This window comes from Lepidochelys kempii, chromosome 7 (assembly GCF_965140285.1).
Source record: "Lepidochelys kempii isolate rLepKem1 chromosome 7, rLepKem1.hap1, whole genome shotgun sequence".
NCBI lineage: Eukaryota > Metazoa > Chordata > Testudines > Cheloniidae > Lepidochelys > Lepidochelys kempii.
In genome coordinates, this window is record NC_136386.1 from 25,154,970 (window position 1) to 25,182,938 (window position 27,969).

The 27,969-nt window shown below is 40.1% G+C and overlaps 1 protein-coding gene across 7 annotated transcripts in view; it reads left to right on the forward strand.

Annotated features, from left to right (window-relative positions):
- Positions 1-23,154, forward strand: part of DENND6A (DENN domain containing 6A) — a 49,822-nt gene extending 26,668 nt beyond the window's left edge. For 6 of the 7 annotated variants that reach the window (XM_073351477.2, XM_073351478.2, XM_073351476.2 and 3 more), the window contains 12 exons: positions 3,568-3,623; positions 4,001-4,123; positions 4,293-4,388; positions 11,980-12,074; positions 14,141-14,206; positions 14,307-14,371; positions 15,046-15,135; positions 15,839-15,892; positions 15,983-16,092; positions 19,427-19,529; positions 19,965-20,039; positions 21,206-23,154. In XM_073351477.2, coding sequence (XP_073207578.2) covers positions 3,568-3,623; positions 4,001-4,123; positions 4,293-4,388; positions 11,980-12,074; positions 14,141-14,206; positions 14,307-14,371; positions 15,046-15,135; positions 15,839-15,892; positions 15,983-16,092; positions 19,427-19,529; positions 19,965-20,039; positions 21,206-21,337 — 1,065 coding nt within the window. In that variant the 3' untranslated portion in view covers positions 21,338-23,154. Of the gene's footprint in view, positions 1-3,567; positions 3,624-4,000; positions 4,124-4,292; positions 4,389-11,979; positions 12,075-14,140; positions 14,207-14,306; positions 14,372-15,045; positions 15,136-15,838; positions 15,893-15,982; positions 16,093-19,426; positions 19,530-19,964; positions 20,053-21,205 lie in introns of all 7 variants that reach the window. The other variant, XM_073351479.2, reaches the window with a different exon arrangement.
- The last annotated feature ends 4,815 nt before the right edge of the window (positions 23,155-27,969 follow it).

Sequence of the window (27,969 nt, forward strand, 5' to 3'; positions counted from 1 at the left end):
CTAACCAGAATGGACTATACTTTAACCTGCATTTCTCTGTGCTAACCTAAGGACTTGCGATGCTGTGTGCCAGGTAATGAATAAATGGTTACCTTGTTTTTAAAAGGCTGACTGTTTCATTGAGAACGTGATGCTCTGAAGGGACACAGTACAAGCCTCCTGCAAGACTCTGGTGTGGCTGGATTTGCTGCAGTGAGCCTTGAGTGAGAGATGGGGATGCTGGTGCTGAAGGCCCACTCTTGGAGGCCACAGGCCTGCCCCTGTGGAACTGTGTGGGCCCTTGGGGTCCGGCACATGAAGGAGTCACTCCTAGGAGGCTGATAACCAGCTGGGGCATAGACCAGACCCTGTGACTCAGTGACAGTGCCGTGAACCAAGAAGTCAGGATACTTTCCCTATAAACTATTTTCATTTTAAGTGGCTTATAAAGGGAGTGGTGGTTTTGTCACAGTGGTAAAATCAGATTAGTAAGCACCAATTTGTAAAAGGTCACAGAGGAATCATGGAATTTGTTGTGGATGGGCTAATGGTTAGGGCACTACCCTGGGATTTGAGAGACCTGGATTCAGTTTTCTGCTCTGCCAGAGACTTCCTGTGTGACCTTGGGCAAGTCAGTTAGCCTCTCTGTGCCTCAGTTCCTTATCTGTAAAAATTTGAACTAATAATACTTCCCTACTTTACTGTATTTACCCTCATAACACTCCTGTAAAGATTGTGAAGCACTCTGCGATCTGCTGCTCATAAGCTCTATATAAAATATAGGTATTTATTAATTAATAAATTAGATAACCCTTTCTCAATTCTAGGTGCTTATGGCAATTGCAATAAACAAGTAGCCATATTCAGTGTTTTATCTAACAGTTTGTGAATTCAATTCCCAACAAAATAATCTGTAATTCTACTACTTTAAACCCCTCCATTAAAAACTCAGGAGCGTCTTTTCTTTCTGCGCCCCTTCTCTAATTGTGTCCTGACGGCAATCCGAGTGCAGGCTCCCTTAGACCAAGCAGCAAGTTCTAGGGTTGAAAACTCCTTCCAGAAAATATCCTGCCAGCGGCCCCCTTTTTGATCGAGGGGTTTATGATACAGAGGCCCACTGGTGGTTCACTACTCTGTGTCAGCATCTCCTGTCAGGCCTGACATACTCATTACACCTGTGTCATGATAGATACCTAAAAGGTGGCATATAATATATTACTGGAAGACTAATAACTCACTGATCATTAATATTCTTGTGTGATGTATATAGGGGCATGTACAGAGTGTTATAAATATGTGCTAGAATTATGTTCTTAATGTGTTTGGCAAGCAGTGCATAAGCTCAGTCTGCCTTAGACAAAGAAATGTGTATTTGCTTGTATGACCAGCCTGGTTGTCAGGTAGATACAATGAAAGCACATTTATATATAAGGTAAACAAAGCTATCAATCTAAGAAGTAGGGGAGAAGACAGCATAGCTCTACTCGCAAGCAGGAAAGAGAAGCTTGGTGTGGACTTACTCTTCAAATAATATATTTAAAAGGTTTATTGTCAGAACATCAAATGGTAAGCAGTTGATCAACTGATTTTTATAATATAGTAACACGGTATACAAAGTGTAGTGAGTAAGGTCTTCTCTATGAAAGCCTGTAACACACTGATGATTAATATCATTCTGGGGTGTATGTATAACACTATGAGGAACTATGGATGCTAACTGATATTGTGCTTTAAAGTCTGTAACCAAACAAAGGGAGAGACAGGTTTTCTCCCAGACAGGAGGGAAGGCAGCTATCTACCTGTCTCCAGTGTAAATTAAGCAATATGGAAGCTCTATTTACATACAAATCAGCAGGGAGATGGGAAGAACAGGAAGGGGAAGAATAGCAAGAAGCCCTCCTGGCTCTTGAAACAGAGATAAACTTTGGGCTGATATAAGAGGGGCAAAAAAGTCATTTGAGTTACCCATCACTTGAGGGATTCCAAGCTGAAGTGACTGGGACTGAATATAGGTGAAAAACATACTTAGACAAGGATTATCACTTGCTTAAGTTACACAGTCAACCTGTGGAATGCTTTGCTAGAGGATGTTGTGAAGGCCAAGACTATAACGGTTCAAAAAAGAACTAGATAAGTTCATGGAGGATAGGTCCATCAATGGCTGTTAGCCAGGATGGGCAGGGTTGGTGTCCCTAGCCTCTGTTTGCCAGAGGCTGGGCAGCAGGGGATGAATCACTTGATGATCACCTGTTCTGTTCATTCCCTATGAAGCACCTGGCATTGGGCACTGTCGGAAGACGGGATACTGGGCTAGATGGACCTTTTGGTTTGACCTAATGTGGCAGTTCTTATGTACTCGTAAAAGCATACTTTTACTACTGTCTGTAACCATTGCTATCTTTACTCCTTATACTTGGCATGACTTAAACCTATGACTTCTTTTTTAATAAACTTGTTTTATTTTTGCTATAAAACAAGTCAGTGTTATGATTGAAATAAGAGTATTTGTCAAACCCTGGTTAAATTAATGAGATGCAGTGTATTGTCTCTTTTAAAGGAGCAATTAATTTAATTACTTCTGTGGGTGTTCCAGGAGATGGCTGTTCACTAATTGTTACCTGCAAGGACAGGAAGAGTCCTGCTGGCAAGACATACAAGCTGGTGTGTCAGGGAATTGTCACGCAGTTTAGCAGTAGCAAAACTCTCATTTGCTCAGGCTAAGAGGGGTAACACGGTAACTCACAATTCTGGGAGTCCCAGCAGACTGTCTCATTGGCAGAGGATTTTGGGAAAATTTGGGATTGGAAGAGTGGTGGGGTTACTTTTCAAAAAGAACAAGGCAGTGGAAGTCAGGGTGTGATCTGGATGCTTGTATGCTGGCTGTCGGCATCACGGGGGCGCTGAGAGCCACAGCAGTGGAGCATTTAAGGCACCCAGAGTTGCTGCGCAGGTGGTGGCACAACCCCTTACTGGTCTGGGTTGAACCCTCAAGGCTGGGGGCTGTTAGTTCAAGCAGCTTAGTTGATACCATTACAGCTGAGACCCATAGAGAGGTTACCAAGTGAAAAACCATTTAAGGCTAAAAGACAAAACCATCATCTTAAACTTCCCCTGGAAACTACTGAAAAGCAACTGCAGGCTCTGGAGCAAGGCTCCTTTAAATAAGTCGAATTTCTTCACATTGATTTCAGGATGAGGGTAGGTGGAGTGCAGCTTCCTCAGCATTTGGCTATTGGGGAGCTGACTCAAAAATCCCCGTTTAGGGGACAAACCCCTAAAAGTTCCATATTTTGTCACAGAAGCCATGGATATGATAAACCCCCCTCTGGCTTATATTTTCTCCTAAATCTTGGGCTGAAAGGTCTTAAACATTTGGTATCGTCCCTGGGCTAAGACTGACAATTGCAACAAACTTAATGGATATCCTTACTTCATCCTTAGCACAGGTAAATAATGAATATGGATATGACCTAGTACATGTCCTGCTTTTCATTTTTGGCCCACTGTCTGTAAACATTTCAGGGCAACTCTTATTCCATACTTCTATGTGTTTTATACTGACCAAAAAGTTAATTTTCTGCCTTTCAGGAAGACACACAAATCTCCATTGCTTTACCTACTGTTCATGAAGTGGATCTTTTCAGGTAAGAATTTGGCCTTATTTTTCAGTAGTATTCAATACTCACAAATCACACTCAGGTCAATAAGAGTTTCATAAAACATGACTGTCTAGTTAACCAACTAATTTTAACAGCATCTTTGCAAATAGTTAAGGCATTTTTTGCATTAAGATGACTAAAGGAAAGTACATCTAACACTAGTTGAAAGTAACTACAATAAGTAGCAAGGTCTATATAATTGAATATTTATTTATGGGGAAACTGTTCTAATAACTTAAAGCAGGTAAAATATTTACTATAGTTTTAAAATGTCCTTTATCTAGTTCTGTCCTTTTAACTGGAATTTTGGTGATAAGTATATTGAAAGTGTCTATATGCTCTTTCTATATATCTGTTTGCAGATGTTTCTGTCCAGTATTCTTTCACATTCAGATGCTTTGGGAACTAGTGTTATTAGGAGAACCAGTTGTTGTTATGGCACCATCACCTTCCGAATCGTCAGAAACTGTTCTAGCACTTGTTAGGTAACTATGATAGAGCATCCTTACCATTCAAGTTCTATTGATTTAAGAAGAATATTGAATACCATCTAATGAAGCTCTAGAAATTTGACATTTATTAGTGTAAATTTAAGTGAAATACTGTATCTTTATGTATATACTTAATTCAACCTTCTATATTTCTGTTCCACAGTTGTATTTCACCTTTGAAGTACTGCAGTGATTTTAGGCCCTACTTCACTATACATGACAGTGAATTCAAAGAATATACCACTCGTACACAGGCCCCGTAAGTAAGATTGATTACAGGTGTAAAAGTTGATATTCAGGTCATTCTTGCACCACAACCATGGCTTAAAGTGGAAACCGAAAAAGAATAAATCTAATTTTTTGAGACTTTGATTCTGGACATTCTGGAAAGAAAACTTCTCCTTTTTGGTGTTGTGACACAGCAGGCTATAGCTAACTATTTTATACAAAATGGGGAATGAACTCGCTAGGCATTAGTGCTTCTGAAAAGGATCTGGCAGTTATGTTGGATCACAAATTGAATATGAGTTAAGGTGATGCAGTTGTGAAAAAGGCAGATATACTTCTGGGTTTATTAACAGGACTATCTGTTCCACTCAGCTCTGTAGTGGTGGGGCCTGAGCTGAAGTATTTTGTTCAGTTTTAGGCTCTGCTCTCTAAGAAAGAAAGATGTCCAGATTGGACAGAGTCCTGAGGAGACCAAGGAATAGGATAAAGGGTTTAGAAAACATAACCTATGAAGAAGAGTTAAAAAAGTAAAACAAAACAGCATGCTTAGTCTTGAGAAAAGACAACTGAGGGGGGACCTGATCAGTCTTCAGATATGTTAAGGGCTGTTAAAAAGAGGATGGTGATCAACTGTTCTTCATGTCCATTGAAGGAAGGACAAGATATAATGGGCTTAGTCTGCAGCAAGAGAGATTTAGATTAGATATTAAGAGAAACTTCCTAACTGTAAGGGTAATTAAGTTCTGGAACAGGCTTACAAGGGAGGTTGTGGAATCCTCATCATGCAGGTTTTTAAGAACAGGCTAGACAAATGCCTGTCAGGGATGGTTTAGGTATACTTGATTCTGTCTCTCGAGGTCCTTTCCATCCCTTCATTTATATGATTCTATTTTAATTTTGGTTAATCCTGCTATTTGAGAGAGAAAGAATCATAGAATATCAGGGTTGGAAGGGACCTCAGGAGGTCATCTAGTCCAACCCCCTGCTCAAAGCAGGGCCAATCCCCAATTAAATCATCCCAACGAGGGTTTTGTCAAGCCTGACCTTGAAAACCTCAAAGGAAGAAGATTCCACCACCTCCCTAGGTAACCCATTCCAGTGCTTCACCACCCTCCTAGTGAAAAAGTGTTTCCTAATATCCAACCTAAACCTCCCCCACTGCAACTTGAGACCATTACTCCTTGTTCTGTCATCTGCTACCATTAAGAACAGTCTAGATCCATCCTCTTTGGAACCCCCTTTCAGGTAGCTGAAAGCAGCTACCAAATCCCCCTCATTCTTCTCTTCTGCAGACTAAATAATCCCAGTTCCCTCATCCTCTTCTCATAAGTCATGTGCTCCAGCTCCCTAATTATTTTTGTGGCCCTCCGCTGGACTCCTTCCAATTTTTCCACATCCTTCTTGTAGTGTGGGGCCCAAAACTGGACACAGTACTCCAGATGAGGCCTCACCAATGTTGAATAGAGGGGAACGATTACGTCCCTCAATCTGCTGGCAATGCCCCTACTTATATATCCCAAAATGCCATTGGCCTTCTTGGCAACAAGAGCCCACTGTTGACTCATATCCAGCTTCTCGTCCACTGTAACCCCTAATTTCTTTTCTGCAGAACTGCTGCCTAGCCATTCAGTCCCTAGTCTGTAGCGGTGCATGGGATTCTTCCGTCCTCAGTGCAGGACTCTGCACTTGTCCTTGCTGAACCTCGTCAGATTTCTTTTGGCCCCATCCTCCAATTTGTTTAGGGCCCTCTGTATCCTATTCCTACCCTCCAGCATATCTACCTCTCCTCCCAGTTTAGTGTCCTCTGCAAACTTGCTGAGGGTGCAGTCCACACCATCCTCCAGATTATTAAGATATTGAACAAAATCAGCCCCAGGACTGACCCTTAGGGCACTCGGTTTGATACCGGCTGCCAACTAGACATGGAACCATTGATCACAACCCGTTAAGCCTGACAATCTAGCCAGCTTTGTATACACCTTAGAGTTCATTCATCCAGCCAATACTACTTTTACTTCCTGGCAAGGATACTGTGGGAGACCATATCAAAAGCTTTGCTAAAGTCAAGGCATAACACGTCCACTGCTTTCCCCTCATCCACAGAGCCAGTTATCTCCTCATAGAAGGCAGTTAAGTTATTCAGGCCTGACTTGCCCTTGGTGAATCCATGCTGACTGTTCCTGATCACTTTCCTCTCCAAGTGCTTCAAAATGAATTCCTTGAGGACCTGCTCCATGATTTTTCCAGGGATTGAGGTGAGGCTGACTGGCCTGTAGTTCCCCAGATCTTCCTTCTTCCCTTTTCTTAAAGATGGGCACTACATTAGCCTTTTTCTGGTCTTCCAGGACCTCCCCCGATTGCCATGAGTTTTCAAAGATAATGGCCAATGGCTCTGCAATCACAGCCGCCAGCTCCTTTAGCAACCTCGGATGCAGTGCATCCGGTCCCATGGACTTGGGCTCTTCCAGCTTTTCTAAATAGCCCTGAACCACTTCTTTCTCCAAAGAGGGCAGGTCACCTCCTCCCCATGGTGGGCCACCCAGTGCAGCAGCCTGGGAGCTGACCTTGTTCGTGAAGACAGAGGCAAAAAAAGCATTGACTACATTTGCTTTTTCCACATCCTCTGTCACTAGGTTGCTTCCCTCATTCAGTAGGGGGCCCACACTTTCCTTGACTTTCTTCTTGTTGCTAACATACCTGAAGAAACCCTTCTTGTTACTCTTAATATCTTTTGCTAGCTGCAACTCTGTTATTTGATCTTCCTGATTTCACTCCTGCATGCCTGAGTAATATTTTTGTACTCCTCCCTGGTCGTTTGTCCAATCTTCCACTTCTTGTAAGCTTCTTTTTTGTGTGTGTGTGTGTGTGTGTGTGTTTAAGATTAGCAAGGATTTCACTGTTAAGCCAAGCTGGTCATCTGCCATATTTCTACACATCGGGATGGTTTGTTCCTGCAACCTCAATAAGGATTCGTTAAAATACAGCCAGCTCTCCTGGACTCCTTTCCCCCTCCTGTTATTCTACCAGGGGATCCTGCCCATCAGTTCCCTGAGGGAGTCAAAGAACTGAAACCTGTGGTATAATGTTAGTCATCTCTTATTTAGGATCATACTTGAAGTCAGTGGAATGTCTGTGTACCTGATTGGTGAAAGAGTTGAATCCTGAATGAGAAAAGATGCCTTCCCCTTCAGTAAGGCCTTGTCTGCATGGGGAAACTGACAAGAATAGGTACAGCAGAACAAATTATTCTGTAATAGTCATTCCAGAATAGTTCCTCATGGAGATGGTATATTCTGGAATAAAAGTCACTTTATTTCAAAATAATTACTGCATAAAATGACTAATTTTGGAATAGAGCCTCCATACAAGGGTCTATCCTGGAATAGCTATTGCATAACAGCTTATTTCACAACAGCTATTCCATTAAATTTCCATGTGTAGACAAAATTTAAGAAAGTTTGTGCTTTTCTCAGTGAACCTGTGTGAATGTATCAGTCATATTTGTGAATTTGGGAAATAGGATTTGAAATCTTGAATTTTCATAAATGCTCTTAGACCAAATTGTGGCACTTCAGATCCATATTCAAATGTTGGTAACCAGATCATATACTTATATTCAAAATATGTATTTTATTGAAATATTACAACTTAATCACTGATTGTTTGCATTAGATTTACTGATCATATTCCAAACAAGGTTCCTTTAAAGCATGAGCAACTTGTGCCTGTTCTGCTGAAATTTTTTCTTTTTTTCAAAAAAAAAAAAAAAAAATCAATCCTCAGAAAACACAGTAATGGAAAAGCATCCAAACTTGGACACTATATTTGTGGTCCATTTATTTTTAGCAAATGGATTGCAAACTGAATAACCAGTCACATGGAATCCAAAGTAGTGTTTGTCTAAACTTTAGTGACCCATGTTTAAAAATAACAGCAAAAGAGAGAAATGCATCCTTCTGATTTTTTTCATTAAAAAATTTAGAGACTGGAAGAGGCCTTTATTTCTGAGAGTCTCTTGTTCTAAAGATGGTGAATTCTGACAATACAGTTTCCATGCTGTACTTCAGCATCCAGGGTAAAAAGTGTGATAGGGTGTTTTTGTCTTACCATTTTTCTGTGAGAGTTCATTTGAAAAATGATGATTAAAAAGACAAAAATATCCTATCACAGAATGATCACTCCACCTCTGATCTCTTAGTCCTCAAAGGAAACCTGCACAAACACCTTCAAAAGACAAGCCTGGGAGCTTAAATTCATAACTTGGCTAGACACTGAAAATAATCGACTTAATAGAGCCACTTGTTTTGTTTCACTACAATAATCTGTAACCCACTAATCCACCTTTGCCCTATGACTGCAGTAGTCAGTTGCCCACTTTCTCATGTGTTAATTCCTTATGCTTAACAGTCTGTTCCATATTGTATTTAGTTGTGACACTCTAATTACCTTTACCAGACGTGAAGAAGAACTCTGTGTAGCTTGAAAACTTTTCACCGACAAAAGTCGGTCTGATAAAAGATATTACCTCACTCATCTTCTCTCTTATATACTGGGACCAACAGGGCTACAACAACAGTGCAAACAGAAAGGGAAAAAATTAACAACCGTGAAATACATTGAATTATGAAATGGTCTCCCAACACCTGGGCCTTCTTCAGTCTAGTTTTAGAAAGCAGTGTTTTCTAATAGCAAACAATCATACATCAGCAGGGAACTAAGCTAGATCTAATAAGTTTCTCCCCTCTTAAACTCCTGGTCATCTGGAGGAGCAATAGGTCATTTGACAAAGGACATGGACTGACAAGTTTTAAAGTAATAACAGCTTGTCATAGTAAAAACTTGAAGTAGCCATTTGTCTTTTAGCTACACACAAGATCAAACTGCTGTTATAGCTATGTAAATCCAGATAAATGCCATAGATTTGCATAGTTATTCCAGGGTTGTACCAGTGCAACTGAGGAGAACTTAACATAGAATTGGTACAACGTGAGACGTGGCAGGAGTGCTGTCTTATTACAGTATAGACTTTAAATAAGGTTGTCTACTTTTGGAATTAATATTTGAAATTAATATTGCTATGGGAAATAATCAAATACTAATTTAACCATACGTTCCTTTATTAAGTCCAAAGGCCAAATGCAATTTATACAATTGCTCTTAACATGACTAAAAAGGTAAATAATAAGCAGTTCACTACATCCCAACAGTAACAAAACATTTATAAAAAGAAGGCCTCTGACTGGTACAGTACTGGTAATTTGTTAGTCTCTAAGGTGCCACAAGTACTCCTTTTCTTTTTGCGAATATAGACTAACATGGCTGCTACTCTGAAAACATTTATAAGCATTTGATCAAGATACTTACAAACTGGCTAAACTCAGGGGTGCTTAGCTCCGTATTAGTGGGCTCTAACATCATCAGGCAGGTATTAGCAATGAGCCCTTTAAGAGTTTACTTTTTATACCCTTTAACAAACAAGTGATATCATTGCCAATTACTGACTTCAATTAACAACCAATTTGAGACAGTTCACTCTTATTTCCAGGCTTAATCCAGATAAGATTTACAATCTCCTTTCTTCCTAAAGGCAACCGTCCTCAAACTTTTGAGAGTTGCACCCCCCACTTACCCTTGTCCACGCACCCCCTCCTCCTCCCACTCGGGCCAGGGGTGGGACCGCGGACTGGGCCCAAGGTTGGGGTGGGAGCAGAGCCACAGGTGGGGTGTGACAGGTGTCGGTCAGTCCTCCGAGCCCCTAGGGGCGATGGAGAGCAATGGTCTCCATGGCAGGCCTCAGCCCCACCTCCCGGGCATTGGGGAATTAGCGGGAAGGGGTGCTGGCCAGAGTCAGTAGCGCGCCCCTCAGGCAGGAGAGCGCTGGCCAGAGTCAGTAGCGCGCCCCTCAGGCAGGAGAGCGCTGGCCAGAGTCAGTAGCGCGCCCCTCAGGCAGGAGAGCGCTGGCCAGAGTCAGTAGCGCGCCCCTCAGGCAGGAGAGCGCCGGGGTAGGGGAACACAGGCCCACCCAACTCCACTGCGTTCCAGCCCAGGACCCTGACAGTGGCCGGAGGCGAAGGTCCCGCCGCTGGGTCAGCAGGGCAATCCGCACCCGCTGACCAAACACACCCACCCCACGGTGTAGTTGGGCCCCTGGGCTACTTCCTAACCGGTCTCTCTCAGGTGGGCCGCTCCGGTCCCTCCATCTCCTCCGGGTATTCTGCTGCGGGCAGCTCCGGGTATTCCGCTGCGGGCCACCCCCACTCCCCCTTGGTATCGGACTCACACTGGCCCGGGCTGCAGTCAGGCCCCTCCAGGTCCTCTGGGTATTCAGCGGCCAGCAGCCCTGGTTGCCACAGGCCTTCCCCCTGGTCAGGCTCCTCCTTGCCCAGGGCTTTGCCTGAGTCAGCAGTAGGATCGCGAGGGAGCAGCCTGTGTTTGTCTCCCTCTCTGGTGCTCTCCTTACTGGGCAGAGGGCCCCGCCCTTTGAACTTCCTGTCCCACCCTTCCCCTTCCGGGGATTGGTGGAAGCTTGGCCTCGCCCCGCCCACTCAGGCTCAGAGGGTGGCTCTTTACCCTCTGGTTTGGAGGGGAGCCACCCTGGTTCCCTACATGGGGGCTGGGAGCCAGGCCTGTGGCCAGGTGCACCTCCACTTTTAGCCTTGCTCCAGTCTCGGCCCCGGTTCGGGAATGGAGCCACGGCCATTGGCCAAGGCTGGGGGCTGGTGCAGGGCCGGGAGTGGAGTTGCAGCTGGGCCATGGTGGGGGTTGGTGCTGGGCCCCCAGCTGGGTGTGGAGCCACACCAAGGCTGGAGACAGGGCCAGGTGAGGGGATGGGAGGAGCTGGGGATATGGCTGGGGTGGGACGGGAGCAGAGCTGGGGGCGGGGAGGGTTGGGTGGCAGTCCCTCATTGCCTCTCTACAGGGGCACTCCCCACGCTCTGGGGACCTCTGTCCTAAAGCCTTTCCTCGACTCCTTCATGCTGTTCAACAGTTTTCCCATTGCATCTGGGTTCACGTAGGTTTTAATGTTGGAGTGTGGGTTGGGGAAGGGCCATGTTGGCTCATTTTAAGACATCTGCAGTCACCTGTACCAGTCAGAGGCCTTCTTTTTAGAAATTTCCCCTTATTTCATTAATGATTTGAACCAGACATTCTCCCTACTTCATTCCTCTATCACTCGTTATTTTCAAGGCCTTCCTTCTACTTGGTAGTCTGGGCCTTTCTTTACAAATATATATAACATATATTTCCTTAACCAAACTTAAGGTAACGTTAATTCTTTAATTTCATAATTATCCTACATCTACACTATAAGCTGGTGGGGGTGAGTCCCATGCTTGCGTACACATACTCAAGCTAGCACAAGTACATGTATGTTTGCAGGGAAATTACATCACTAGTGTATACATAGCTTATGATGTGTCTGTTCTGCAGTCCTCTGAAAGCTGAGACTTCGGGAAATGCTGTTTAAAAAAATTAAGTTTTTCATGTGGTTAATTATTTCTTTGTGTTGGTATTAATTTCTCACTCTTAAGAATAAGTTCAAGTTAGAATAATATTTGATATCTAAATTTCAGTGGCAAAAACTGTTGCTCCCTTGATTGAAGAATTTCTTCTTTTTCTAGGCCCTCTGTCATTTTAGGAGTGACAAACCCTTTTTTTGCAAAAACACTCCAGCACTGGCCACACATTGTCCGAATAGGAGAGATTAAACTTCCAGGTAAAACATAAGCTCTACAACAGAACTCTGCTTCAAAGTGTAAAAAATATTGACTTTTCATTTTTTCCTTTAGTGAAGTCTTGAACTCTAATAAACAATCTAAATGCTTTGTGAGCCAGTTTCCAGAATTGAGTTTATTATGCAAAACAGTGTTAACCATGTTTCTCATGAAATTTAAGGATGTTAAATGAACTCAAACTCTCGAAAATGTTGGAGGGCTGGTACTTAATGTAAAGTCCATCTAGCATTCTATTTTTCTGTCTTCAAGGTAGGAGGTAATGATACTTATTAGCGTCTGTGTTTTTATCTTTAAAAACTCAGTCTGTTTTCATATTTCTGCCAAGAAATTAAACTTTTGCTAATGTGTCACTCATGAAATTTCTGATGTTGATTTCTTTTAGAATCAGTAGAACGCAGTAAGAGCTTGTCTATTTCAAACAGGAGTACCTCGACGCATACGGCAAAACCAGTAAAGCACTGTAGCAGTGTCCACACAGAGCATAACTGCTGAGCAGGCTAGTGTGCTGTAGTCACAGCTGGGTTTACTGCATGCTAATGTTCTATGTGGACAACCCCGAAGAATAACAGTCATTTAAAAAGTGCACAGAATACTACCTGCATAAAACTAGCTGATGGTGCCACTGTTTTAGGAAAAGATGCATTTGCTGATGTGATTTTTTTTAAACTACTTAGATTTTTGTAATATGCTCTTTAAGTCATTATAGTACTTAAAATTGTATGACTCTTTTTATACAAATGGAAATTTCTGTCCACTTACCTTTTGGATAACAAAGAAATTTTCAGCCAACCAGTAATAAGATCATAAAGTGCTCTGTGTGTGTGATTGTGATATTAAGTATCTGAACTCAGTCCTCCTTTGCTCTGATACGTTACTTTGTTCTGGGCCAAGAATGCAGGAATAACTTCAGGCAGAGTATTTCAGCATGAAATCCATTTTTCATGGAAAAATATTTCATAGTATTCCACCTTCTGGAGTATAACTGTCATTATTGGCCTAGGAACTGTCTTCCCCAGAACTAGGGAAGTTTTTTGAAATGAGAGAGGAAAGATTACTTTGATAGAGAGTTTTAAAGTATCCTATGGCCATGAATAGACACCTCATAGTGAAAGTAGCAAAAAGATTTGTTTAAAGTCAAATTTTCAGACCTCTTCAAAATCCATGTGCACAGTCAGATTAGCTTGAAAACTAGTATATCATATCAGGGACCAGGTATACAATTGGTGGTGTAGATGTGTAATCATTTGATCAAGCAGTTCCTGAGAAACAGCTGCCCCTGACTTTTTTTTTAAAACTTCAACTTTCCCCTGTCTTTGCCCAGAAAAAGAGTTAGTCTGTGAAGAGTGTCCATATATAACTTACAGTACTGCACTAGCTGGCCCATTTAGAAATCTAGTGTCAAGCTCCGAAACCTAATAGCAACATTGTCAGACTTTATTTTTTGGTTCTACAGAGCAGCACTAGGCTGCTACGTGCTATGCGTGGAGCACCAACACGGTGTGGAGGAGAAAGGGAGAGAACATCTTCCACAAAATAGTAGTGGTCGCCTAGGGAGGATGGACTGGCCTTGGATCTCTCCCTAATAATATTTCTGTACAGTTGACAACCCTAAATACTATATCGACCAAATTGTGAAGCACTATTACTGAAGGTATGCACCCTATAGGAATCAAAGGGAGATGAATGGAGAACGCAATCCTCTTGCTATAGGGGTAATAATTTTTTTAACCACGTGTATCATTCTGAATCAAATGGCTACCGTTTCTAATTTTCTCCAATATAGAGGATTTTTAATATTTTTTATTTTAATGCACTTTTGTTCAATGGAAAGTCTGCAAGACTTAGTTTATCTATTACATTTTCATGTATATATTTTAGTTGGGATGCTTACCTACCTGATATCTTATGTGTCATCAGGCAATGTACTAAATAAAAATAAGGATTTGTAAATACATGTGTCATTTTGTATTGTACAATGTATTAATTGTGGTGCATGCACCCAAAGAAAAGATTTTTAAGGTGGTGATGTTTTAAAATATTTTGGCAGGTGAAGTTCCAAAACAAGTAAAAGTGAAAAAGCTGAAGAACCTAAAGACTTTGGATTCTAAACCTGGTAATAAGCTTGATCATCATAAAAACATAATCCTTACAATTTTCTTTACTAAAAATGCATACCCTAGTTGTTTTTTGGCTGTATTCTTTTTTTCTTCCAGGTGTTTATACATCTTACAAGCCATACTTGAACAGAGATGAAGAAATTATAAAACAGTTACAAAAGGTAAACTTGCAGATCTGTTTATTGAAACTATTTTGTATGCTGGTAGATCTTTTTCTTCAAGGTTGTCAAGTATGTAGACAGAATTCACAGAGACTAAAACAAGAAACTCTGAAAATATGAACTTTGACACTTATGTCTTTTCCCTGCCTGAGCTGATTCAAACATTGTCTTCTGGGAGCGTTTGTCTTCCTGTCAGCAGCTGTAGTCATGTGCTTTTAAAAAAATAAAAATAAAAATTGAATGGTGGAATTTAAAAAAATTAGGGTAAGAATCCAGAGAGTTGATTAATCAATGTCTGTCCATGCTTTTCCAAACCTGTTTGGCCGAGAAATCTCTTGTGAGTTTTCTCAACTCAAAATTTCCTAGCTTTGCCTGGTTTAAGGTTATTCTCGGAATATTTTTTTCTCCTAATGTTTCGGTTTCTTTTCCTAGATGAATTTGAAATATAGAGACCATTTAAAAAACATAAAAAGAAACAGAAATCACTGTGATCTATATTAAGATTATTAAAATTCAACACAATTGATAGTGTTAGTGATTTCTCTACAGCAATGCATTAAGTCTTTTAAATAGGTGTACATCAGTGGAGTGTGAACCTGGTCTTTGGTGTGTCTCCTAATTTTTGAGTGATTTATGTTGGAATAATAGATTATTACTGTGGTTGCTTCTTACAGGGTGTACAACAGAAACGTCCCGCAGAAGCCCAAAGTGTAATTCTTAGACGTTATTTCTTGGAACTGACACAAAGCTTCATCATTCCATTAGTAAGATGACATATGTAATATTTGTTGGCCAACACCTATGATAAAAATATGTTTTCATTGTAAAAGCTATTGTCATAATTTCTTTCAAATAACTAGAGTTTCAGGACTACTTTTGTGACTTTATTTTTTAAACATATAGTTGGTCCTGCAGTTTTAAATTTTCTCAGGTGCACTAGGAAGATGATGACGGTTTAGTAGTCTAAGCATCAGATTTGAAGCATTTTAAACTCCCTGAAACCAAAGGTTCAGATCCCAGCAGGGAACATTTATCTGTATATCTGTAAAGGCAGATACTGTGAGGTAGTCTTTCAGATGAGACCTCAGCAGTAGAGATCCTGTCTGTTCTGAATGGACACTAATGATTCCATAGCTCTTTTTACTTTGAGTACTTCCTCTAATTCTTCATATTCTTTGAATAAATTTTCTCTCCCCACACTGTTGAACATGCTGTCAACTGCTTAGTTGTCTCCTTTAATCCCAGAGCTGGCTGGATTTCAGTGGTGTTGACTGTACATAGTTTATAGATCACTTTGTGATGAGAAGAGCTATATAAATGTATATTATTATAGTTTGTTATGATAGCTGAGAAGACTGTTCTAGGCAGCCTGTTTCAACCAAGTGGCATATTACTGCAAATTGATTAAAAATACAGTGGCTCCAAGATCAGGATTTTTTTTCTTAAACTATTTTTCTTCCATCTCAGGAACGTTATGTGGCAAGCCTGATGCCTCTGCAAAAAAGCATATCTCCATGGAAGGTAAGGAAATAATCCTCAAATGAGCTGAAAATGTTTGTGACTAAAGAAAACTCATACTGTAAGCTGCCAAAAACTTGGTTTCTTTTGTAGAGTCCACCACAGTTGAGACAATTCAGCCAAGAAGAATTTATGAAAACACTTGAGAAAGCAGGACCACAGCTCACCTCTGGGTTAAAGGGAGACTGGATTGGACTTTACAGGTCACTTTTTAAAATAAGACACCAATTTGTATGTAAATACAGTGATGCATAACACGTTACATGCCCTTTTTATTTGGGGGGCAAATCTAATTGTTGTTATAACTGAATATTATGCAGATTTATTTTCATAGTTCTTCGTGTCTAATCAAACAAATTCATAATGTCTAGCAAACTTTAAATATCCATTTAGATATGCCCCTCTGGGTAACCTGTTGTCAGGGTTCCCTCCCCACTCTGAACTCTGGGGTACAGATGTGGGGACCTCCATGAAAGACCCCCTAAGTTTATTTCTACTAGCTTAGGTTAAAAACTTCCCCAAGGCACAAATCCTTCCCTGTCCTTGGATGAGTATGCTGCCACCACCAAGTTAGTTAGACAAAGATTCAGGAAAAGGACCACCTGGAGTTCCTATTTCCCCAAAATATTCCCCCAAGCCCCTTCACCCCCTTTCCTGAGGAGGCTTGAGAATCTACCAACCAGATAGGTAAACAAGGTGAGCACAGACCAGACCCTTGGGTTTTTAGGACACTAAAAACCAATCAGATTCTTAAACAGAACTTTCTTTTCCTTTTTTTCTTTATAATAAACACCTCTGTAAAATCAGGATGGAAGGTAATTCTACAGGGTAATAAGATTTAAAACATAGAGGATTCCCATCTAGGCAAAACTTCAAAGTTACAGAAAACAGGGATAAACCTCCCTCTTAGCACAGGGAAAATTCACAAGCTAAAACAAAAGATAATCTAACACATTTCCTTCCTATTACTTACAATTTGTAATCTTAAATGCTTAGTTCGGGTATGGCTTTAGGAAATGTATTTTCCCTGTCCTGATTCCTTGTTGACCCAGAGAGAACACAAAGAAACACAAAACAAAAACCTTCCCCCCACAGATTTGAAAGTATCTTCTCCTCTTTGGTCAGGTGCCAACCAGGTTATCTGAGCTTCTTAACCCTTTACAGGTAAAGGAGGGATTTTATGCTACCCTTAGTTGTATGTTTATGACACCTGTTAATGGTTTTCATATGACAGTGCAAAGTGTTATAGAGCACTATATTCTAGTATTTAAAAAATTACTAGATAAATGGGAAGAAATGCTTTTCAGTAGGGAGCTCTAAATAGCTGAATGTGGGATCTCGTAGTTTCATGCTGGTCAGTCTTTTATTCTGGATGTATTTTGTACACAGAACATCTCTTCCATCAATTTGGCTGCAATTGTAGTACCTTCTCAAATGGGAGGTTAAGATGTACAGTTTTCCTGATGGAATGGCCAGCAAGAGGTGCTCGGTAAAGCACCTCTTTCACTCCATCTTTTTTACATCATAAGTGCTTTGATACTACAGGGGGATCCAGTGGATAAGCGTACTTGGATTTTCAGAAAGCCTTTGACAAGGTCCCTCACCAAAGGCTCTTAAGCAAAGTAAGCTGTCATGGGGAAAGAAGGAAGGTCCTCTCATGGATTGGTAACTGGTTAAAAGATAGGAAACAATGGATAGGAATAAATGGTTAGTTTTCAGAATGGAGAGAGGTAAATAGTGGTGTCCCCCAGGGGTTTGATCTGGGACCAGTTCTCTTCAACATATTCATAAATGATCTGGAAAAAGGGGTAAACAGTGAGGTGGCAAAATTTGCAAATGGTACAAAACTACTCAAGACAGTAAAGTCCGAAGCAGACTGTGAAGAGCTATAAAAGGATCTCACAAAACTTGGTGACTTGGCAACAAAATGGCAGATGAAATTCAGTGCTGATAAATGCAAAGTAATGCACGTTGGAAAACGTAATCCCAACTATACATATACAATGATGAGGTCTAAATTAGCTGTTACCACTCAAGAAAGAGATCTTGGAGTCATTGTGGATAGTTCTCTGAAAACATCCACTCAGTGTGCAGCAGCAGTCAAAAAAGTGAACAGAATGTTAGGAATCATTAAGAAAGGAATAGATAATAAGACAGAAAATATCCTATTGCCTCTATATAAATCCATGGTATGCCCACATCTTGAATGCTGTGTGCAGATGTGGTCGCCCAATCTCAAAAAAAGATATATTGGAATTTTGAAAAGATTCAGAAACGGGCAACAAAAATGATTAGGGGTATGGAACGGTTGCCATATGAGGAGAGATTAATACTGGGATTTTTCAGCTTGGAAAAGAGACGACTAAGGGGGGATATGATAGAGGATGAATACATAAAAATGGAAAATGTTTACGACCCATTCATAAGCCAAACCCCTGCCTTCGCACTGCCGAAATTCTTAGCTTTTACTGCCCATCTGACAACTTTTTCCTTAAGCATCTTTGTCACACCACCCCTTATACATTTTTTTTTAAAATCCCTACTATAATCATTACAGCTAGTACCTTTATCTTCTTTCACATGCCCCTTTAACACTCACCTCTGCTGTGATGCCTCCAAAACCCTGCTTGCTGATCATGGATAGGCAGATGAGCCGTGGCCGGTGCCCCTCACTTTGTCTGTTTTTCCTACTCCCGCACATTTAGACGTGGCCAGTCCTCACTGTACCTTTACCCTAATTTTTTAAAAAAAGGAACTAACCAAAATGTATTAACCCTTCTCCATGTTTATTTTCCTTGTATGTTATATCTCCATTTTTCTATCTTTTGGATGGGAGGTCCTCCAGGACAGGTTTTCTCTCTAACATATGTTTGCACAGCACCCAGCATAATCAGGCTGTCGTCCTGATGATGGCCTTTGGGTAATATAATATAAATCATTAAGAATAATCTGTATAAACAGGAATAGATGGCTATACAGTACTCCTATACCTATCCATATGTGAAGTAAGAATCCCAAGGTCAAAGAAGCTGTTATATTAACCCCTAAACTCATTAAGAACTAGCAAGAACAATAATCCTAATTAAACCCTTTAGTTCTCAATCACCTTTCTTTTCATTAGAATGGAAACTGTTAGCCAAAGCACAATGGCAGGGGACATCAAATTGTTTTCGATAATCAACATTTCAAATAAAACGACAAGTCCTTTAAATATAAGCATCTTTGTGCCTGAAGACTTCATAAGGACTTCAGAGCATAAGGCTTCTTGGTGTTTTTTTTGAAGGGACACAGAAACCTGTAGTGACGCTTTTTAATCAGTGTTCCACTACATAACTTTCCTTCGCAAGCAGAATCAATAATTTTTCTGAAAGATGAAAACCTCCTAATTGATATTTATATCCTCCTCCTCGTCCCCACAACAAAACTACTGTACAATCTTGTGAAGTTGTGTAAGAGACTTGATGGTGGGGGAAAATGAAAGAATTGAATTGAGAATGCAATTTAAAATATAAATTTGTTTGCACTCTTTTATTAAAGACACTTCTTGAAATCTCCAAACTTCAATGGCTGGTTCAGGACCCGGCGGAAGGAAATGACACAGAAGTTGGAGGTCCTCCATTTAGAAGCGCTCTGTAATGAGGTAAGAAAAGTACGATTTTTTGCTTTTAGTGATTTATAAAATTTTTTTTTATATCAAAACTTTGCTCCATGTTTCAGAAGTGTTCACCACCTGTCAACTGTAATCTTTAAAAAGATTGAGACACTTGTCAGAACCTTTTATTTCAACTAAAAACAAAAACAAAAGTTAAATTCCAGTTTGAAACACTTGAAAAAAATAAAAAATCTCTGCAGCATTTGGAACCTAAAGTGTGTGCTAATGCTGGAGAGCTGGAAAATGAAATTGACCAGCCTGTGTTTCTCTAAGATGACAAATGCATAAATAGTGAGAAGTAGTATATTGCAGTAATGTTCTAAATATAATAGAAGTTTTTCAAAAGTAAATTAATGGTATTGTTGAAAGTACTGTGTGTTTATATATGTAAATATTTCAGAATTATGAATTTTTATCTGAAAGGACTTGCTTCTCTGGAGTCAGAAACATACTGAAGTAGAAACAGTGGATCTTGTCTTAAAGCTAAAGAATAAACTGGTATGTAACTATAGTAAGTACAGATGAAATTTGTCATTTCATATTATAGCGTGAGTGTGTTTGTGTGTTTTACATCTACTTCAAATTGAACTGTATGTTCCTCACAAGATTTTGATAGCTCAGAAAATTGATGGTGATCATCCAGGTCACTGATTCAAATGTGGATGGCCCAGTTCAGCAGTAACCAAAAGGCTGGTGGGTGAACAGAACTCAGATGGTTTAATTGATTGTTTCAGTCCTCTGCCTAGCTGACAGCTCAAAACTCACTTTAACAGGACCCACGGCTTCCTAAGTGTCCCACTCATGGCCAGAGGTTGCTCTCCAGGGCCTCGCCTCTGTTTCCCTCTCTTCAGGGACCCTGAAATAACTGCACACAGGCTTTTCTCTGGGTTTACACCACCCCTGCCTAGTGCTGGTTTAATAACAGAAACATTTCAAAACAATCCTCAGGGTCCCAAAATAAAGTCCATCAGGACAACCCAAAAGTTAATACTTAGCTCTGGCATCTTCTGTCACAGCCAGAGCTCTTCTTCTGTCCGAATATGTTGTCCCATCTCTTCCAAGCTGGAGCTCAGCCTTCTGGCTCTGATCTCTAAGCCCATACCCAATTAGGGGTTTCCCATTGGAGCCTCCGACTCACTGGTCTCTAGCCTCCAAACTCTCCTGATGTCAGCATCTTTCCAGCAGGAGCTTTTCTCATGCCCTGCAGTGGCCTGGGCTTCCTGCTGCTCTTTGTAGGAAAATCACCTGATCTCGTTTGTGGCTCATTCAGTAATCAGGGTTGGCTAGCCTCAGACCCTCAATACCTTGAGGGACAAAGCACCCAGTTAGACTTACTGATGTTGGCAATCTAAGTAGAGATGCCAAAAATTAAGGGCTCAGTCCTGCTCCCATTGAAGCCAAAGGGTGTTTTGCCATTGACTCCAATAGGAGCAAGACTGAGTCCTAAATGAACCCAGAAACCAAACTTCCCTTGATTCCTTGAAGTCTGTCCAAATCAAGGTTGAAATAAGCTGGTGGTATGAGGGGAAGCTTGCATTCCCACTGTCAACGTACCTGTTCATTAGATGGAGGACTTCAGATCCATGAGTCTGATTTCTTTTATGAACATTAAATTCACTTGCAGGTTTTTTATTGAAAAAAGTGTTTAATTGTGCCTCCTGTAGTTCCAGGCTGACAGAGAACATCTACCCATGAAACCTGACACTATGGAAAAGCTACAGATGCACATTGATGCAATTATACTAGCACTTCCAGATGATTTACAGGATATTCTGCTCAAAACTGGTACAACATGATTTCTATTAGGATTTTTATGTCACAAACACACAACATATTTCAAAGCTTCACAGAAGAGTCTGGCAGAGATCAATGGAATGGAGCTGTGAATGGTATATTAACACCTGTAATTGACAGTAGTAATAGTGGAAAAACAATTTTTAGCTTTTCTTTTAAAATAGAAACCTACAGGGTTCCACTTAAATCCTGATGGCACTAAAGAATTTGTGTTCATTATGTTTAAAACCAAGTGCTCTTATGAAAAACCTGTGGGTATGTGAAATTATGAAACATGCAGGACCACAATGCAATGCTGGCATTGCAGAATGTTTTTTTAAATTGGTGCTGCTGTGCACATTCCTGTTAACTCAGGGGGAAGCAACGTTCACCTTGGCTTTGTAAAGAGACTGTCCCATTTAAGGTAATATCTAATTGCTTTTAATGCCTTCTTTCTTTAGATATTTTTCATCTGATGTTACAATAGCCTGGCAGTTAGTTTTTGACTTGGATGAAGTACATAATAGTTGAGGAATTTTGTTGGTAAATCATTGTTTTCAATTTTATGATTTATAGAACTGCTATTAGCAGAGACAAGTGAAAGCATTAAATTGGCCATTAATCTTGTTTTATTTTTTTACTCTTTTTTTCAATTATTATATTACATCTGTCTCTGCACAGAAAAGAAGGCATCTGTTAAATGTATCCTAAGAAAGAGGAAACTGGTATATTTTCCTTTAACTTTGTCCATTTAAGTGAGATAATGGGTGATTGTCTTCACAGGCCTTAATGCTAACCTCAGATTAGCTGTATTTTTATCATTGAACAATTAAAATGATTTTAAAGCTGAACTCCTGAAATTCAGGATTTAAGTTTCCATTAATCAGTCTTAACTATATAGTCTTCATCACAAAATATACAGTGTTGTTTACTAAATATACCAAGTTTAATGTTACTGTTGCTCATCCTGTAATGGATGTCAGTAGTGCTAGCTGGCACAGAATCCACTGTAGTTGAGGATTTTTGTAGTAGTAATCTTATGGTGTGCTTCTCTCTCCTGCCAGGAAATGATTCTTTTTTAGGAGGAGGAAATGGGGCAGGAGAGAGGAGACTAGATTACTTTCAGCTGAAGGAATCTTATGGATTGTTGAGATTATATCCAGAAGGGGTTGCAGCACAGTGAAGCTACTTAAAATACATGCATACAGTAAATATGCATAAATAACCATTTTTCATTCTATATTAAGCAACAAGAATATGTTGCCACTAGATCACTTTAAACCAGAAAACTAAGACTGGTATAAAAAGTGCACATTTGCTCTGCATGCAAAGAGTGACTTTGAGGATCTATTCCAAGCAGGATAAGATGAAGCCATGATGTACAAATAAATACAGTACATACTGTATACTCTTAAATTACAAGTGGTTCACAATTATCAAAACATTCTGCTTTATGTACTTTGGGTCGAATAAGAAGTCTTGTGACATTGCAATCCTGCTATGGAAAAAATGCCTTTGTATGATAAATATTTCATACTATCTTTCTAAAAATGTCTTTAGGTATAAACGGTCACATTGTTATTTTTAAGAAAATATGTATTTTAATACTCTTACAGTTTATATAAAATTATTTGTGATCAGAAGGTAGTTTAACAAATTGTATCAAGACTGTCATTTAAATTATACCACTATGGCATTAATTAATCTCTAACTTGCAATTTGTTTTGCACAACTGCAAATTAGCATTAGCATTTCTAACCCTGAAACTGAAAAGTGGCCATTACTCTGGTAAATTATCTTTTAAATATGACAGGTTTCAGAGTAGCAGCCGTGTTAGTCTGTATTCGCAAAAAGAAAAGGAGTACTTGTGGCACCTTAGAGACTAACCAATTTATTTGAGCATAAGCTTTCGTGAGCTACAGCTCACTTCATCGGATGCAGCATCCGATGAAGTGAGCTGTAGCTCACGAAAGCTTATGCTCAAATAAATTTGTTAGTCTCTACAGTGCCACAAGTACTCCTTTTCTTTTTATCTTTAAATATTTAACTGAAGCACTCTATGCTATCTTAGAACCGTGTAAACTGGCACCAATTATGTCAGCCTATTACCACTTGACTGAAAATATGTATTTTTGTAAAAGGAAATAAATGTCAATCTTTTGGAATGTTTATTTAGGTTTCTTGTTCAGCAAATCACATGTCCAAATTATCTCCTGCATTGAGGAATTGTTGAAGCTGTTCAGCAGCCCACAGAGACTGTTCCTTATTTGCCCCTCTGCCGGAACCCTCATCATTTGTCTCACTGCAACAGCAGGGAAGACAGACCCTTACACACACCCCCACCCCCAAAAGGAGCATGTGATGGTGTGTGATTGGGAGAAGACTCCAGAGGGATGGGGAGTAGATGAGAAAGGAAGGGGAAAATTCTGGACAAGGGAAGCAGAGAAAGGAAGGAAGGTGATGCAGTATAAGCAAATAAGTGGTGAAATATTGGGGGCGGGGGGGTAAGACATTTTGGAGGGACAGACAAGGGAAGAAGTCCTAAGGAGCAGAAAAGAAGGGTAATGACCTCTGAGCAGGAAGGTGAGATGATGCCAGATGCTTCTGCCTACTTTTTGCCCTCTGAAAATGCCTGGGGGAATTGAGGAGACAATCTGCTTGGGCCTTCTGCAAGCTAACAAATAGAGGCATCAGTGACAGATATGGAGGTGCCCTGTGACAATTTATAAATACTGTATGTTGGCCTGGTTCCTGGGATGCTTAAAGTATGAATGTATTGCTTTTAGTGTAATAGGGGACTGTCTGGAAAAACGAGCAGGAAAGAAAAGAATGGCCAAATATAGTCACCTCTCAGCAAACAAGACAATTAAGGGACAATACAAGAACTATTAGTTTTGATGATTTTGCCTCTGTCTCCAGCCAACCTATAACAGTGGTTTTGACCTGGACAGAAAAAGGCCCACAAATACAAAAGAACAAAGCAACTCTGGGAGGATTAAAAGGGGCACCCTCAAGAGAGAGGCTGCAGCAGTTTAGGGGAAACAGATACACAATCCACACTGGGGATGTACAAAGAAGTTACACCTGCCTGGGTTACCAACAGGAGATGGTAAGATTTTAGATAAGATATACACTCTACATGTATGTCTATCTTAAAATCTTTTTCCCTAAAAGCTTTGTTCTTACTGCTAAAATAAACAAAACTTTGATTTTAAGGCTGTTTTGTCACTATATGCCACTGGTCACAAATTCCTGAAGGGAAGAACCACAGGTCCCTGAACTCAGTTGGGCCTGTAGGATAATAACAGTTGATATACAGGATACTGTACCCCAGGGCCCAGTCTAAGAGTGGGAGAGTTGTGCAATCCCACCTTGTGATAGGTAAAAATACAAGGCTTAATGCCTGCAGGCGTGCACTCAGACCTGAAAGGAGACAGAGGTGCAACTAGCTTTTGAACCATGACAGCAGCTATGGTCTGATCAGAAAACAATGGATAAAGAAAGGTGTGAGTGTAACAGTTCTGTATGGTTCTGCTGCGCAACCAAATTTCTACCAATTTTGAGACCCTGACCATTGATGATGATGTATATTCAGATTTAATAAGTCATGAAGTCAAATAACTAACTCAGTTGAAGTTTTATTTAAGTAAAACAATCAAGCAATACTTATTACAGCACTATACAGAATACAGAAAAGGAAACGTATACCAAATCTGAGACTGGAGAAGTGAGGTAGTGTACTTGAGTTCACTTATGACTAACTCCCCAAAACTCACCCCTTATATACTGCTCAAAACAAAGAAAAATCCTTTATTATGCTTGATCTTATTTTGATTCAATAATCCAGTAATATTTGTAACCAGTTTATCACTGTTGGGACCATGTGTGACCATAATTAGCTCTTAATACTTGGATATTAATCCATACATACCACGTGTCCCTTATCCATTTTGTAAAACAATTACAGAGCATTTATGAGCATCACTTATCAATTGCACTGTTTTGTCCATTACAACATATATCTATAACAGGTATGTCTTTATAGACTGTGTTCACAGAAAAGAGAAAGAAAATGAACTATTGATGGTAGACTTCTAAATTTCATGGTATATGATTTACATAATAGATAAGCTAAAGACATCTGTTCAACCAGTCACTATTTTATCAATTACAATATATATCTATAATCAAGTCATTATGATAGAAATCATCTGTTACAGTAATTCCTGATAACCTTAAAGCCTCTTTCAATGATGATCTTATTAATTGCTGAAAACATCTGCCTTGTGTAGGTTACAAGTGGTTCCTTCCTGGACATTCTTTAAGGGTCAAGAGTTTAGAGTAAAAAAGACACACAATCCATTATTTAACAACACACTAAGGTCTAGCTAAAATTTAGTATTATTGATAATGCGCTAGGGGCAGCTAATGTTCTAAGTAAAACAGTAGACAATAGAGTACAGGCCTACTAGGACTAAGATGTTCATTTATTTAAAAGAAAACCATCTTTAACAGTGTAGCCAGCACCTTTGGCTAACACAAGTTTTTGGGATTTCTGGTCAAGAAATCGAGTTTAATACAAAAATAATAATAAAGGATTAATATTTACTGTCCAGTACAAACACAGAAGCTTGCTTGACACTTCTCCCTTTGACGTTAGTTTCCACCCACCCCACACTTTATTTTGGTAACTGACCATGGAGATTATTTCCTTGAATTCCAGTGTTTGTTTGGGAATGGGCAAGTCTCTGACTTCTCTGCAGAACCTAGGAGCACCCCAACTAGTGCAAGAACATGAGAGCCTTGGGGTCTGAAGGGAAGTAATTTTAGTGTTTCTTTGTTACTGTGCAGGGCATTTAACTCCCCTAAATTTAGCTGAGCATACAGCTTTCATGAGATTAAAGACTGAGTGATTTGAACAAGAGATGGGCATGGACTAAAGCCTCAGATCTGTGCAGTGTAAAACTCTGAGGAAATCTGGACCTGGACTTCATTGGTTACTATCTCTACCTTGAACCAAAGCACCCACAGTACAGACAGAAGCCCACAGCAATAAATTAAAATAGATTTTTTTAGTTACAATTTTAAATTTTAAACAAATTTTAATTGTTTTAACTTTTAAAAAAATATTTTACCTTTGTTATTCAGAGCAGCATGATTTTAGATTTTTGCCCTTTATATTTGAACTTTAAGCCATGTCTGCGATTAGCACCTTGAATCACTACTGCTGGAGCATGTTCCTTCTGTCCTTAGGCAATATTTGCATTAACCTGCGAAGTGAAATGTTTGTATTAGAATAATTTTAAAATAAACTTTCTTCATTTAGTAATTTCTTGCTGCTACTTAAAAGCTCAATAAAGCTTGATTATTCTTCAAAGGTAAAAAATGTGCAACTACCCTATACTGTTTTCATTAGGGAATATTTACTGTAGTTACCCATTATATGAGCCTGTCATCGGAGATTGAGGTTCTTGATTTCATCTGTGATTTTTTACAAAATGCTTTTACCTCACAAGGCAGCTGTAAACTATTTAAATATTCAAAAATGGTAGCTTTAAAATGTTTCATAATGGAGGAAATTCCTGGAAGATGAGCTCTAAAACGTAAAGGGTGAAATCCTGGCCCAACTGAAGTCCATGCAAGTTTTGCTGTTGACTTCAGTGAGACCAGTATTTCATTCTAGATTTTCATCCTGCAATTTTAAATATATATAAACTAATGTTTAAACATAGCTAATGTAGTTTTGCAGTGTATTAACAGGAGTGTCATATGAAAGACACAGGAGGGAATTGTTCTGGTCTGTTCAGTACTGGTGAAACTTCAGTTGAAGCACTATCTGTCTATCTCTGCCCTTTAGGCCTGGGTACCCTTCTGCTGTGACCCAACTCCCTACCCTGCTGTGGGTGCATCTGTGACTCTCTTCTCCCCTCCCCCCCCAACCAGGCCGGTACCTTCTCCCAACCAACTCTCTCTGCCTTTTTGTGTGGGTATGGAGCTAGTGGAAAACTGAATGGGCTCAAGTGAATGAGCTTGTGGGGGGTGGAGGACACCAAATGTCTCTGAAAGCCACTAGTGTGAGTAAATCGAGCTCCCAGTTGAGTTATGAGTTTTAGGTTTCAAGGATTCCTAGAAGTGAAGTCTTCTCCAAGAGCTAAAGCAGCCAGAAGAATGGCTGGCCAGCACAGATGCAGCAGGTGGTGAGGGAAGGGGGTCAGAGTATGGGAAAGTGAGGATGCTTAAAGAGATGAGGGAATTGAGGGTGGTGGGGCAGTGACATTGCTCAGAGGTTGGGGAGAGGAGGTGGGAAGCAAGGAAGTTCCAGGGCATGGGCAATTCAGGATTCAAAAACAAAAGCGTTTCCCCATGATTTCTCCCTTGTACCTTTAAAAGGCCCAAGGTGCGAGGCTGCATCTGGGATTCAGCAAGGAAGTGTTGGGGATAAGCATCTGCATAGTTGTCCTGGAATTGCACTTTAGAAGTGGGAATGTGGTCACCAAAGAGACAGGCGAAGTAAAGTTGAGCAGAGATGCATGAGAAGAAAATGTGGGGGACCGGCCACATGCAGTTGGCAAAATGGCAGGACAAACAACGTAGAAAATCTGAGTGTAAAGCACAGAGAACCTGGAAAAGGTGAAAAATGTGGAAAGAGAGAGCC